We start from the raw sequence: 16,306 nt of genomic DNA, 5'->3' as shown, positions 1-16,306 counted from the left end.
AGAGCGATGACGAAGAGAAATTCATCTGTGGTGAAATTATGCCTTAAGGATCGAGTTGAACAGCTTAACACTTTCTTCAGTGTGGCTGTGCATGATATCCATGCAGTATGTGATACTCTGTACATTGTTTGGATGCCTTATACACTCACATATTAATTAATAAAGGGCAGCTCATAGCCGAAAATCCTTTTGAATTCATGTATGTTTGAGGGAAAGTTGCAACAGTGATTCCAGGGCACACACTAAATAATGAAGGCTGTGATCAAATGGATAACAGAAAGAAAGGTATACATGTGGATTCCTTTGTTGTTAAATTTGGAACCAAAGAAGTAAATTAAACACTTCATAGAACCAGTTATAACAGTAGACATTGCTGAACAAGAAATGATATTCTTTCTAAAGAATGGTACAGACAATAAATTTGCGATTAAAGCTGATAATACTCTCTGAGTGCCAAGGTCTGATATTGATCTAGTGTTGTATGTATATACCTGATACTGACCTTGAACAAAGATTCTCATTCCCTTGCGCAGCAATCAGTGTTATTTCATAGGCTTGAATATTTTCATTAATATTCAAAATAAAACACATTAAAATGAAACTGTTGTACTCTAGTTCTACTTTGTCATCATGACTGTCCCATAACTGATGGTAGTAAAAGAATATTATTGCACATCGAATTACTGGCTAAACGTATAAAGCACAAAAAATTTCACAGTCTAGAGTGTAATTTTACAGATTTTGATACTGTGTTACCACAGATAGATTGTATATCCTGTTGTAGTCCAGTTCCATCATACAACTATTTTCACTTATTTACAGAGTACTGAATAACATTTCTGTAATTTTATTTTACTAAAATTATATTTAGGCTAATAATGTTTTATGGTCACAGAAAGAGTATCTGCTTCAATATAAATTAAATTTTGTAATGTGAAACATATTAAAATGTTAAACAAATGTCTCATTTCATTGCATGGAATCCCCATTACTCATATATTAGTGAAATGTCCACATAAATAATTCAAACATATTAATTTTCATTTAACTAGTATTGAAAAGTTATTATTTTCTACCATACTGTTGAAACTTTCAAGACCAGAAGTTTGAGATTTCTTATAATGCTGTGACTTTATTGAGTACTTGGTAATTTTTGTAATTCTGCCAGACATATCAATGGATCGGTCGGTATAATTATATGTATGTCTAGTGAGGTCCACAGGCACAGTGCAGAAGGATACTTTGGCCAGCTCCAGATTTTGTTGCAGAACACCCATGGCAGATTCAAGGCCTGCTGCAGACCACCACAGTCTCACTTGCCACAACCAGCCTGTTGACGATGACTCTGCCTTATGTGGTTTTCACCTAGACTGTGATTTAGACCTGTTGTTAGTTGTTACCTGCTTCTGACATTTGGCTTGCACACAGGCTTGACTGTCTACATACTACGGTACTGTCTTCATTCACCATTCAGCCGACAGTTCTGTTATTCAGTGTACAAGCCAACTGCATACAAGTGCAATGAGAACACGATTCGTATTTGAATGCTTCTCAGTTGAACCTATGTGTAGTTTTCTTCTGCACGAAATGGTGAGTTACATGAAAAGCTTCTGGAGTGCTGTGTTAGCCAATAGGTATACATCTGCAGGAGCTTTTGTTGTGCGCATTTCCAGAAAAGTCAGGCACTGTCACTTTCTGTGACATGTTTCTAAATAAAATCTGAGTTGTTGAAGAAGCTGGGTTACAGGTATCGCCACCAGACTCATCTCCTGATGTAACTGAAAACATCAGAGAAAACCTCAGGTCACTTGTACCTAAGTTCCCCAATCGTACTGTAATCATTGGCAAAGACTTTTAATCATATGAAAATTAATAGGGAAAATTGTGGTTTTATTAGTGGTGGCATGATAAGACATCATGTGAAACTTTACTAAATGCTGTCTCTGAAAACTACCTAGAACAGATAGATAGGAACCCAGTTGATATATTGGATCTAATAGCAACAAATAGACCTGACCTCTTTGAGGATGTCCATGCGGTTGTGGCATCAGTGGTTACCGAAGTACAAAGGACAACTAAAACAAGCAAATGTTCAATAAATTAGATAAAAAATCAGTTATGTCATATCTCAATGAAGAGTTTGAAACTTTCAGCACAGGTTGGGAACATGTAGAGGAACTCTGGCTCAAGTTTGAAAGAATAGTTGGCCACACACTGGATAGATATGTACTCCATAGAACAGTTCATAATGTGAGAGAACCTCCACTGTATACAGTCACGGTAAAGAAAATTCTAAAGGAACAGAGATTACTGCATAATATGTGTAAAACAAAGTGTAGGGCTGTAGATAGACAGATGTTGAATGAAACACGTTCGGCTGTCAAGAGAGCAATGCATCATGCTTTCAATGATTACCATAGCAGAATATTGTCAAACAACATTTCACAAAATCCAGACAAATTCTGGTCTTATGTAAAAGCTGTTAGTGGCACCAAAGTTAGGGTCCAGTTCCTAGTGAATGAGACAGGAACTGAAACTGAGGGTGGCAAAGCAAAATCTTAAATTCCTAACTCCATTTTCAAATGTTCCCTTACAAAGGAAAACTGAGGAGAATTGCCCATTTAATCCTCATACCTCTGAAAAGATGAATGAACTAAGTATTAGTGTCAGTGGTGTTGAGAAACAGCTGAAATCGTTAAAATTGAACAAAGCTCCAGGCCCCAATGGAATCCCTATCAGATTCTATACTGAATTTGCAGCTGAGTTACCGTATTTACTCGAATCTAAGCCGCACTTTTTTTCCGGTTTTTGTAATCCAAAAAACCGCCTGCGGCTTAGAATCGAGTGCAAAGCAAGCAGAAGTTATGAAAAATGTTGATAGGTGCCGCCACAACTAACTTCTGCCGTCGAATATATGTAGCGCTACACAAGCATGCTTTGTGGGCACAAAGATAAATACTGGCACCAAAACCTCTGCATCAGTAAATAAATTAAAAAAAAGGTAGAAGACGAGCTTTTTTTTTCTCCGCCCCGAGTTTCGAATACTGCATTTTCATACATTATCCAACGAAGTAAATACAAATTCCGTATTGTTCATCTTCGAATGTAGCAGAATTTCAATGGCAAGACTGTTAGGGATGTTTGTCAATATGGCCAACTCTACGTTCTGAGTTTTTTCCTACCTGTGAGAAGAGATGGTTGCTAATAGGAACCTGATGAAATGTGAATCGCATGCAGTATTCTCTTCACCATAAGAATAATACGAATATAAACATTTTGCCATGTATTCTTTCGTGTATGTTGCTATCTCATTTAAATCCTGTCTGCGTAATAAACAACGAAACTAGAGTGAGACAACAGCAAACGCGGAAGAATATACGTATCGTGTCATGTTTATATTCGTATTATTCTTATGCCTAATAGTGATACAGTCAGAAATGAAGCACGGTAACTGACTAGATTTTAAATGTAAGATGACTAATTTCTGTGCAGAATTTGATGTACTAAAGAAGCGGCCGCAAAGATTTTCAAACGGAGGAAAATTTTCGCAAAACTCTCGTTCAGAACATGTTCTACCATACGCATGTTGTATCATATGCATTTGGTTCTTGTTGATCATTATCAAAGAAAGCAGCAGTGTAAGTAACAACAAATAGCAGTCTCTTGCCATTGTTTCGCTAATGAGACGATTCCTCTTTTTTTTTAAGCGGCGGTAGCGCGCACAAAAGCAAGTCATGCCGCGAGCGGCGACAGGCCGTAAACACGCACTATCAAAATGCGACAAACAATGCATGACACAGTACAGTAATGCATTTTCAGCTTAGAGTGACGTAAACGCCTATAACAAAGAAAACGGCACTTATCAGATCAAAGCAAAATAAGCAATCGATTCAAACCAGACGAAGCACGTGAAAAAGAAAGGGTACCCGTATAAATACGGACGAAGCGCCTGACGCATAGCAATGGCTACCTGGTAAAGCTTAACTGCTAAGCTTACGACTCGAACCAAACTACTGTAGCTGTATCGTCCTTCATTCAACCTAAATTGTGTCTCATATTACAATGGACCAACTTTGTTTCGATTTGGAGGTGCGGCCTAAAACTTTTCTCTTCCGTTGAATTTCGAGTCTCAAATTTCAGGTGCGGCTTAGATTCGGGAATTTTTTTTTTCCTTTATTTCGAGTCTCATTTTTCAGGTGCGGCTTAGATTCGAGTGCGGCTTAGATTCGAGTAAATACGGTAGTCCTCTCCTAACTATAATCTATCAAAGATTCCTCAAAAAACTGTACCCAGTTCTTGGAAAAAGATACAGGTCACACCCATCTCCAAGAAAGGTAGTAGATGTGGTCCACAAAACTACCATTCAATATCCTTGTCATCGATTTGTTGTAGAATCTTAGAATATATTCTGAGCTCAAACATAATGAGGTATATTCAACAGAACGACCTCCTCAATGCCAACAGGCGTGGACTTTGAAAGCATTGATCATGTGAAACCCATCTCATCATTTTCACACTTGACATTCTGAAAGCTGTGGATCAAGGCAATCAGGTAGATGCAGTATTTCTTGATTTCCAAAAAGCATTTGACTCAGTACCACACCGAAGCTTATTGTCAGAAGTACAATAATATGAGGTATGAAGTGAAATTTGTGATTGGACTGAGGACTTCTTGGTAGGGAGGATGCAACATGTTATCTTGGCTGGAGAATCGTCATCAGAAGTAGAAGAAACTTTGCTTGTGGCCCAGAGAAGTGTCTTCGGACCTAAGTTGTTCATGTTGTATATTAATGACCTTGTAGTCAATATTAATAGTAAAATCAGGCTTTTGGTAGATGATGCAGTTACCTATAATGAAGTACTATCTGAGAGAATCTGCATAAATATTCAGTCAGATATCGATAAGATTTCAACATGGTGCAGAGATTGGCAACTTGTTCTAAATGTTCAAAAATGTAAAATTTTGCACTTCACAAAATGAAGAAATGTAGTGACCTATGACTATAATTTCAATGAGTCACTGTTGGAATTGGCCAACTCATACAAATACCTGGGTGTAACACTTTGTAGGGATATGAAATGGAAGGATCACATAGGTTCAGTCGTGGGGTAAAGCAGGTGCTACAATTCGGTTTATTGGTAGGATATTGGGGAGGTGCAATCAGTGTGCAAAAGATATTGCTTACAAATCACTCGTGCAACTCATCCTAGAATATTGCTCAAGTGTGTGGGGCCCATACCAATAGGACTAATACAAGATATTGAACGTATACAGAGAAGGGCAGCACGAGTGGTCACAGGTTTGTTTGATGCGTGGGAGTGTGTCACAGAGATACTGAAGGAACTGAACTGGAAGACTCTTGAAGATAAACATAAACTATCCCGAGAAAGTCAATTAACAAAGTTTCAAGAACTGGCATTAAGTGATTACTCTAGGGATATACTACAACCCCCTACGTATCCCGTCACAGAGGGATCGTGAGGATAAGATTAGAATAATTACTGCATGCACAATGACATTCAAACAATCATTCTTCCCGCGTTCTATAAGTGAATGGAAAAGGAAGAAACCCTAACAACTGGTACTGTTCTTGTGTACCACACAGTGGTTTGCAGAGTATAGATGTAGATTTAGATATCAATACGTTTGATATCGAAATAGAAGTATTGGTGCTTAACTCCTGTAAGTTATATTGGAATGTTCCTAGTGAGTTTCAACCCTTCAACTTGTTAACATGAGCTTACGTTTTTAGGGGTTCAACTTTTTAAGTACAAATAACAGCATAAGCTTTGTGTGTTTGGTGTTTCAGGTTCAGCAAAGATGTCTGAGTTAAAAAAGAATCCAAACACTCAGACGTGTGACTTTGGTGGTCTCCTGGAGGCGAGAGATGTGGCGCTCATAACTTTGGTAGTGGGAGAAACACAGCTGGTGGTACACAGGTCTGTCTTGGTGGCCAAAAGCCCAGTGTTCGCTGCAATGCTGACCCACGACACAGTGGAGGCCAGCAGCAGTCGCATCATCGTCACAGATGTTGAACCAAAGGTGCTGCAGCAGCTGCTTCTGTTTATGTACAAGGACTGTGTTCCTCAGCTTTGCAGTATGGCAACACAGCTCTTGGTGGTCGCAGACAAATATTGCGTTCTCGACTTGAAGGCACAGTGCGAACTACAGCTGGTCATAGATCTGGCCGTGGAGAATGTCGTGTCGAGTGCGTTGCTCGCATTGCGCCATTCCTGCCCACGTTTGAAGGAAACTGCTGGGCACTTCCTCGAGGCTAACCTCACCAGGGTGATGGACACAGAAGGATGGGCAGAGGCAGTACGAAACAACCCAGAAGAATTCATGGAACTCAATCGCCTGCTCGCTTCGACCAGGTTTGTGACTGTCCTAAAAGACAGCCTGAGGAAAATTACCGACATCTGTACTGTATTAATCACTATAAAATGTGCTGCAGGATGTACTCTTTACTGAACAGTAAGTTAGGGATTTCCATTTTCATTTCCAGGAGCATTTTTATTATACAGTAGATAGTAAGTGGTACTAGGTGTCAGTATTTGTGACTGTCTGTCATATTCCATTTGTAAATGGGGTGAGGAAACAGTTACAGTGGACAACTTTTCTCTCTCATATTTATTTCCCATTATTCTTGTGCAAGACATTTTATATGGTTGCAGCAGAATTTTTGCACAGTTTTCTTCACGCAAAAAACTAGTTTCCTAGACATATATATACCTCATACAGTGTAGGCTTTCACAGCTGGTACTAACTCCACTTAAAACTTCCAGGTCAATAAGCCTCAGTTGGTGTATAAAACATTTCATCTCCAACTGCAGGAGACATTCAGCAAACTGCAGCAGGAACTTGAGGGTGCACCGAATGTATAAGCAGTGTAGAGTGTACAACAGTCCATCATGTGACATAGGTTAAGAGATTATCTCTGGTAATGCCAACATTCTTGATTGAAAGTAATCAATCACCATTCTTACAGTGCAACATGACATCCACGTTTATGTAATTAAACACCTTCCTCTGTTCTGTTAAAATTATTAGATTGTCTATAAATCTCAATAGCCTCTCTATACACGCATGAATGATAATGCAATTTTTTTGATATGACACTCGTCTCACTGAATTTTATTTTGTGATTACCCTCTTGGTAAACATCCAAACATGACTCGTGATCTGCCCTCACAACTTTACTTTTACTTTTCCAGGAATTTTTGGACTTGTGAGCACTCCACTGCAGAGTTGACATTCATTCTTAAAACAATTCCCTAGACTGTGGTTGGGACATTTCTCCACAATATCCTTCCTTCCAAGAGTGCTAGTTCCATAATATATGCAGAAAAAGTTTCTGTGAAGTTAGGGAGGTACTGACTGGTGATTCCCAGACTGGCACTCTTTTAATTTGCAGGGAGCTACGTTTGTTTTCATGGGAACTTAAAGTTTGGTATTCTGTGACTTTTTACATCTTGTCTCTAAAATATTATCCTGTTTTATGGAGATTACAAGGGTAATCCCAAAAGTAAGGTCTCCTATTTTTTTTGTAAGTACATAGACCTGTTTATTTCTACAATGGTTTGCATCAGTTTACAGCTTGAACATTTAGCTATTTTTCAACATAATCACCATTTCTATCGATGCATTTCTGTAGACGCTGTGGCAGTTTTCGTATGGCCATGCCATACCAGCTTGCCACCATGCTGTTCAGAAAGTTGTGAACCTCTTCTTTCAACTTGTCATCTGAGCTGAATCACTGTGACTACAATTAACTCTGACAGGTACTGTGAGACTCTGAAAAAACTCAAACGGGCAATTCAGAACCGGAGAAGAGGAATGTTGAGCAAGGGCATACACATTCTCCATGACAACGCTCGCCCACACATTGCTCAGCAAACCGTTGCTCTCCTGCAACAGTTTCAGTGGAACATTATCACCCAACCAACCTATAGTCCTGACTTGGCGCCCAGTGACTATCACCTATTCCCCAGGTTAAAAGAACATTTGGCTGGAAAGCGATTCAGCTCTGACGACAAGGTGAAATAAGAGGGTAGAGCAGAGATTCTCTCAGTGTAGGCACAGTAACCGGCCACAATGGGGCATCCTGGGTGGTTAGGTTTATGGGCTTTAGGAAGCATGTAGAAGGTAGGAGTGCAGGGAGTGGTAGAGGTGAGTAGAGAGATGGACTCTGGGGAGAGGTTCTGGGATGGGCCTAAAGATTTGAGTAGCAACTGGAGATCCTGCTGGATTTCTGGATTGGGGTTACTGTGGCAAGGTTTGTAGATGGAAATATCTGACAGCTCACAAGAGTCCTTCTGCCTGGTAATCCTTGTGGTTCAAAACAACAGTGGTGGAGCCTTTGTCCACAGGTAGGATTATAAGGTTGGTTCAAGGTTAAGAAATTCTGAAAAGTTAACGAGGTGATTTGGGGACAGTGGCGGTGGATCACAGTTGGATGGAAGAGTGAACTGAGTTAGTTAGGATTCAATATTGGTCTTTGATTGAGTCTGGTGGGTAGGGTTGATGGCGAAAAAGTATTTCCACTGTATAGACTGGGAGAAGGAGAAAAGATCTTTTAACAAGTCCTGCATGATTGCATTTAGGATTGGGGCAAAAGGTGAGGCCTTTGGAAAGGATTGATAATTCTGTGGCACTAAGGCTTCTGAATGAAAGGTTCATGACTGTGTTACGGGTCTGTTTGGATTCTGGATTCTGTGTGGTGGCAGGGGGGAGTTTTGGAAGGTGGGGTATGTGTAGTAGGTCAGCTATGAGGGGTCGTGGGAGAGATTTGGAGGTTGTTGTAGAAGTGGTGGGCAGTGGTACTCCAAGGTGGGAGTAGGAGCTGAGCAGGATGGAGAGCTTTTTGAAGTGGTGTTGTGCATGTTGCTCAAGTTCCTCCAGGGCAAGAATTTAGATGTGTGTTATGGGTTTCAGGAATTTGAGATTGTATAGCAGGAGAATTTTGTGGATGGAGAGAAGGTACTGCAATAAGGTTTGGGCTTGGCTGATGTGGCTTTGCAGGACTATGTTGGTGAGAGCTAAGGATTGGAGGATTGGCGGAATCTGAAAAGGTGGAGGTCACTGTAGAAGGAGGGTTGACAGCCAAAGATGGGTAATTTGATGGTAAGGCCATTTTGGGGGATTGCTTGAGCCAAGCAACAACACAGGAACAGTATGTGGGACTGGTATCTGGTTGGCATAAGGAAATTTTTCTGTCTTGATGCAGATGGAAGGAGCAGGGATTCATGGTGGTGGAAAAAATGCGAAAAATCACTGAAATAATGTAGAATTACATCTGATAAAGTTCACAAAAATACACCAAATACAATTCACGAAAAGGAGGGAGTCGATGATAGCAAAAGGTGGAAACTCACTAAAATTCATGAGAAGTCACAAGGATCAAAGTGGAGAATAAATAATAAAAAACTATGTATTACTGTGAGTAGCAGGTTTGAGGATGGATTAGTGTGAAGAAGGGGGACGGCAATGTGACAGGATGAGGTGGAATTAGTGGGTGCAGACTGGGGTAGAATAGAGAAAGAGGGGGGGGTGGGGAGGGGTTCATAGAATGAGATATAAGATCGTGTGGCACCGCAAAGGTGTGGGAAATAGCTTGTGAAAATACAGGAGAATGAGGCAGGGAGAGTGATTAATTGAAAAGTATAGGATTAATTACATTAGTGGGAGTAATGTGGGACATAAGACGCTGCACCAACAATCAGAGTGGTCTTGTAGCTGTCTGTTGTGCACAGCCGAAACGGTTGATACATTGTGGCTCAGAAGTAGAGCATGCAGTGTGGTTTGTAGGCAACAAGAGAAACACAGGAAAGAAGAGAAAGGACGGACATTGAGTAGTGACACGAAAGAAAACAGTAGCAAAGAAAAACAGCACTGGGTTAGGATCGAAGAAAAGCTATCAGGCAAAAATCAAACAGTGGAAAATCTAGGATGAAATGCAACAATATTATGAAAAGGGAAGTTGCTACTCGCCATATAGTGGAGATGCTGAGTTGCAGATAGGCACAACAGAAAGACTGTCACAGAGGAAGCGTTTGGCCATTAAGGCCTTCGTCAACAGTAGATGTGTGTACACACACACACACACACACACACACACACACACACTACTGCAGTCTCAGACAACTACAACCACACTGAGAGCAGCAGCACCAGTGCATGATGGGAGTGGCACTAGGTAGTTGCCCCTATTTAGGAGGCTGGGGTGGGATAGTGTGGTGGGGGCGGCAGAAAGTGGAGTGCTGCAGGTTAGACGGAGGGCTGGGGAGAGATGTGGGAGGAGGGGGGGGGGGAGGTAGTGGAAAAGGACAGCGAGTTACCACCTGCGCAGTTCAGAAAAGCTGGCGTTTGTTCGTGGAAAGGATCCATGTGATCACTAGGGAGAGATGTGGAAGGGAGTGGGGGGGGGGGGGGGGGGGGAGCAGAAAATGGCAGCGAGTTACCACCTGCAAAATTCAGAAAAGCTGGTGTTCACGGGAAGGATCCATGTGGCATAGGCTGTGAAGCAGTTACTGAAATGGAGGATGTCATGTTTGGCAGCATGTTCAGCAACAGGGTGGTCCATTTATTTCTTGGCCACAGTTTGTCAGGGGCCATTCATGCGGACAGACAGCTTGTTGGTTGTTATGCCCACATACAATGGAGTACAGTGGTTGCAGCTTAGGTTGTAGATCACATGAATTGTTTCACAGGTAGCCCTGGCTTCGGTGGGACAGGTGATTTTAGTGACCAGACTGGAGTAGGTGGTGGTGGGAGGATGTATGGGACAGGTCCTGCATCTAGGTCTAAGGTTACGGGGTTGGGAGCAGGGGTTGTGTAAGGATGGACAAATATATTATGTAGGTTCGGTGGATGGTGGAATACCACTGTGGGAGTAGTTGAAGGATAGTGGGCAGGACATTTCTTATTTCAGGGCACGACGAAAGGTAGTCGAAATGCTCGTGGAGAATGTAATTCTGTTACTTAAGTCCTGGGTGGTACTGAGTTACAAGGGGACCTTGCCATTGATTGGGAGGCTTGCATGTCTCAACGATACAGATAGCCAGTAGGTTTAACCACAACAGAGTGGAATCTGTTGAGAGGCCAGACAAACATGTGGTTCCTGAAAAGGGGCAACAGTCTGGATTATTGACTGCTCTGGCCTTACCGCGAACAGCTGAAAGCAAGAGGAAACTGCAGCTGTAATTTTTCCCAAGAGCGTTCAGCTATACTGTATGTTTAAATCATGGTGGCATCCTCTTGGGTAAAATATTCCAGAGTAAAACAGTCCTGATTTGCATGTCTGGGCAGGAACTACTCAGGAAAATGTTATCAGGAGAAACAAAACTGGCATTCTGTGGATAAGAGCATGGAATGTCAGAGCCCTTAATCAGGTTCGTAGGTCAGAAAATTTTAAAAGGGAAATGGACAGGTTAAATTTTGATATAGCGGGAGTTTGTGAAGTTCAGTGGCAGGAGGAGCAGGACTTATGGTCAGGTGAATACAGGGATATAAATACAAAATCAAATAGGGGTAATGCAGGAGTAGGTTTAATAATGAACAAGAAAATACAAATGTGGATAAGCTACTATGAACAGCATAGTAAGCACATTATTGTAGCCAAGATACACACAAAGCCCACACCTGCCACAGTAATGCAAGTTTATATGCTAACTAGTTCTGCAGATGATGAGGAGATTGAAGAAATGTACAATGAGACAAAAATAAAAGTCAAGGGAGATGAAAATTTAATAGAATGGAGTTCGATAGTAATTTTGCACAGATCATTGCTAGTACTTGGTTTAAGGATCATGAAAGAAAGTTGTATATGTGAAAGAGACCTAGAGACACTGGAATGTCTCAGAATGATTATAAAATGGTAACAGAGATTTTTGGACCAGATTTTAAATTGTAAGACATTTCCAGGGGCCGTTGTGGTTTCTGCCCACAATTTATTGGTTATGAACTGTAGATTAAAACTGAAGAAATTGCAATAAGGCAGGAATTTAAGGAGAAGGGACCTGGATAAACTGCAAGAACTAGAGATTGTGAGAGTTTCAGATGGAGCATTAGGGAACGATTGACAAGAACACAGCAAAGGAGTACAGTAGAAGAAGAATGGGTAACTTTGAGATATAAAATAGTAAAAGCAGCAGAGGGTCAAGTAGGTAAAAAGTAGAGTAATAGTACACTGTATGAATATCAAGATCTCGGATGGAAAACCAGTCCTAAGCAAAGAAGGGAAAGCTGAAAGGTGGAAGGAGTATATAGAGGGTCTATACAAGATATATGCACTTGACGGCAATATTATGGAAATGGAAGATGATGTAGATGAAGATGAGATGAGAGATATGATACTGTGTGAAGAATTTGACAGAGCACTGAAAGACCTAAGTCAAAATAAGGCCCCAGGAGTAGGCAACATTCTGTTAGAGCTGTTGATAGCCTTGGGAGAGCCAGTCATGACTAAACTCTTCCATCTGGTGAGCAAGATGTATGAGATAGGTGAAATATCCTCAGTCTCCAAGAAGAATATAATAATACCAATTTCAAATAAAGGAGGTACAGACAGGTGTGAATATCACCAAACTATTAGTTTAGTTGTTGTTGTTGTTGTTTCTCCCCCCCCCCCCCCCCCAACAGAAGGATGGAAAAACTGGTGGGAGCCAACCATGGAGAGGATCAGTTTGGATTCCAGAGAAATGTAGGAATGCTCAAGGCAATACTGACCCTACTACAACTTATCTTAAAAGATAGATTAAGGAGCTGCAAACCTATGTTAGCATTAGGAGCCCCAGAGAAAGTTTTGTCTATGTTTACTGGAATAATCTCTATGACATTCTGAGGGTGGCAGGGGTAAAACACAGGGTGCAAAAGACTATTTTCAACTTGTACTGAAACCAGATGACAGTTATAAGAGTCGAGGGGCATGAAACGGAAGCAGTGGTTGAGAAGAGAGTAACACAGGGTTGTAGCCAGTCCCTGCTGTTATTCAATCTGTACATTGATCAAGCAGTAAAGGAAACAAAAGAAAAAATTGGAGTAGGAAAGAAGAAATAAAAACTTTGAGCTTTGCCTGTGACATTGTAATTCTGTCAGAGATGGCAAAGGATTTGGAAGAGCAGTTGGACAGAATGGACAGTGTCTTGAAGGGAGAATATAAGATGAACAGCAACAAAAGCAAAATGAGGATAATGAAATGTTGTTGAAGTAAATCAGATGATACTGAGAAAATTAAATTAGGAAATGAGGCACTTAAAGCAGTAACTGAGTATTGCTATTTTGGCAGTAAAATAACGTGATGGCTGAAGTTGTGAGGATATAAAATAAAAACCAGCAATGGCAAGGAAAGTGTACCTGAAGAAGAGAAATTTGTTAACATTAAGTATAGATTTAAATGTCAGGAAGTATTTTCTGAAAGCATTTGTATGGAATGTAGCCATGGAGGTGAAACATGGATGATAAACAATTAAGACAAGAAGGGAATAGAAGCTTTTGAAATGTAGTGTTATGGAAGACTGTTGAAGATTAGATGGGTAGATCACGTAACTAATGAGGAGGTTGTTGTGACTCGCCGATCATTTAAAGTGCCGCCGCGCAATTACGCACGTCCTCTACGTGCGGCGCTGTCTGCCTGCCAGCCATGCAGCAGCGGCGCCACCTAAGCGGCCAGCGGAGCAGCGGCCGCTAGACTGAGACTCAGTGCTTATCTGAACGCTAACGTGTTCACATGTCAACTTACTCTGTGACATATATGTGTTGTGTCGTTTCCAAATATACTTGTTAACCTAGAAGTTCTAACAATTGGCGACGAGGTAGTGGATTTTTCCTTTTCACCGTTGACTCACAGGGTTCCATGGCTACTGTCGAGCAACTCTTGCAGATTCTCTTTGAACAGCAAACGCTTCTAACGGCGGCGATTCGCGATTTCGTCGCAGCGTCAAATGCGGGCCGTTTCTCGTCGTTGGCTGTACCGCCTTTTCCTCCTTACGACGAGACGGCAGAAGACTGGTCGGATTATGAAAAACGTCTTCGACAGCACTTCTTGGCATTTTATGTCTCGGACGAACAAGCATGTAAGTCTCTGTTCCTTTCCTGGATTTCGCCTCAAATGTATCGGTTGTTGTCGCAATTGGCCCCTTTGAAGGATCCTGTGTCTTTGTCCTTTGCTGAAATGTGTTCCCTTCTGTCGGTCTATTTTCAAAAGCAGACGCATGTGGTAGCCTCTCGTGTTGCCTTTTATCGTTGTCACAAACAACCCAATCAATCCTATCGCGCTTGGGCTGCTGAACTTCACGGCCTCAGTCGAAAGTGTCACTTTGTTACTGATGTTCACAAAGAATCTTATGCCGATTCCATGGTACGGGATGCTATTATCCGGTCGGCGCCCGACAAAGAAGTTCGGCAACGTGCCCTTCAGTTGGCGAATCCGACTTTAGATGAAGTTCTCTCCATTGCGCAGTCTTTTGAAATTTCTCGCGCCGCTGGGGCACAAATAGAAGCATGGGGTGACGTCGGGGAAATACAACCTCTGTGCGCTGTTGACGACGCGCGCGGCACGTCCCCGCCGGCCGACGTGGCCGCAGTGCGCTCCCACGCGCAGCCTCGGCCAAGCCGTAAACAAACCCCTAAGAAACTGCAGCAAAATCCCCGGCAACTTCCTTCATGTCCAAGGTGTTTTACGAAACATTCACGCGAGGATTGTCCACAACGTTGGGCTGTGTGTCACAACTGCAAAAACAAAGGTCATGTGTCTTCCGTTTGCAAGTCCGACCGCATACATGATGTTCAGGAACATGACGCTGATTCTGATTCTGTGTTGTCTGTCAATTGCACTTCTTCCCTTTCAGGGAAGTTATTCCTCACTGTCCAAATCCTTGGTCGAGATGTTCGCATGCAAGTGGATACCGGTTCTGCCGCCACTATCATTAATTCTCAGACATATCTTCAGCTGGGTTCTCCACTCCTGTCCCCTGTCACTCGGCAATTACGGACGTACAATAAACAGAAGATTTCTCTCTTGGGACAGTTTAATGCGGAGGTATCTTACAAATCCGTCGTTCGCACTGTTCCCATATTTGTGGTCGACCAGGGCAACGCAGAAAATCTTTTTGGTTTCGATGCCTTCCGCGTTTTTGGGTTCTCCATAGATGACTCTGTCAATATTGTCTCTGACGCTATTCCCTATGCTCAACTGGATTCATTGTCGACGACCTTTTCGTCCATTTTTTCTCCTGGGTTAGGCCGTGCACACGACTTTGAAGCTCATATCACGCTCAAACCCACTGCTCGGCCTAAGTTTTTTCGGGCTCGGCCCATTCCTGTGGCCCTTCGTGATCGGGTCAAACAGGAGTTGGATCGTCTCACTACTTCAGGGGTCTTGCTTCCTGTCACTTCCAGTGAGTGGTCCTCTCCTGTCGTTGTAGTTGCCAAGCCCAATGGTTCTATTCGTCTCTGTGGCGATTTCAAAGCCACGGTAAATGCTCAGTGCCTCATCGACACTTACCCTATGCCCCGTCCTGAAGAACTGTTCACTAAACTCGCTGGAGGGCAGTATTTTTCTAAAATTGACCTGTCAGAAGCTTATCATCAACTTCCTCTCGACGCTGCTTCCCGGCAGTTTCTGGTTCTTAACATGCCTTTCGGCCTCTATCAATACCAACGCTTGCCATTCGGGGTTGCTAGCGCCCCTGCTCTCTTTCAGCGATTCTTGGAACAATTATTGCTCCCTGTTCCTGGGTGTATCAATTACATGGACGACATTGTTGTCACGGGCTCCACCACTGACGAACATCTTCAAAATCTCCACACACTTTTTAATGTCTTACAGACTGCAGGTCTTAAGTGTAATCTTCAGAAATCGCAATTTTTTCAGGCATCTATCACGTACTTGGGGTTTCAACTCTCTCGGGATGGTATTCGTCCGCTTCAACAAACTGTCGCTGCGATCGATGCCCTTCCTCGCCCTACGTCTGTTAAGGAACTGCAGGCCTTCTTGGGGAAAATCGCCTACTATCACAAGTTTTTACCGTCTGCTGCGTCGGTGGCTCAGCCGTTGCATCGCCTGTTGCATAAAAACGTGCCTTTTCACTGGTCCGCGTCATGTGACGCAGCTTTCCAGAAATTGAAGAATATGCTGATACAGGCCCCGTGCCTAGCTACTTATCGACCTGGCCAACATCTTGTCCTTGCTACAGACGCCTCTCAATACGGGGTTGGGGCAGTCCTTGCGCACCGTTTTTCTGACGGTTCGGAACAACCCATTGCTTATGCCTCCAAAACGCTCACGGATGCCCAACAAAAGTATTC

At 42.3% G+C, this 16,306-nt stretch overlaps 1 protein-coding gene across 1 annotated transcript in view; it reads left to right on the top strand.

Annotated features, from left to right (window-relative positions):
- Window positions 1–16,306, top strand: part of LOC126210190 (CARD- and ANK-domain containing inflammasome adapter protein-like) — a 145,198-nt gene that overhangs the window by 34,604 nt on the left and 94,288 nt on the right. Inside the window, exon 3 of the mRNA XM_049939366.1 lies at window positions 5,811–6,375. Coding sequence (XP_049795323.1) covers window positions 5,811–6,375 — 565 coding nt within the window. The remainder of the gene's footprint in view (window positions 1–5,810; window positions 6,376–16,306) is intronic.

This window comes from Schistocerca nitens, chromosome 10 (genome assembly GCF_023898315.1).
Source record: "Schistocerca nitens isolate TAMUIC-IGC-003100 chromosome 10, iqSchNite1.1, whole genome shotgun sequence".
Taxonomy (NCBI): Eukaryota; Metazoa; Arthropoda; class Insecta; order Orthoptera; family Acrididae; genus Schistocerca; species Schistocerca nitens.
The sequence above is the reverse complement of the archived record's forward strand: the minus strand, read 5'-3'. Positions and strand labels throughout refer to the sequence as shown.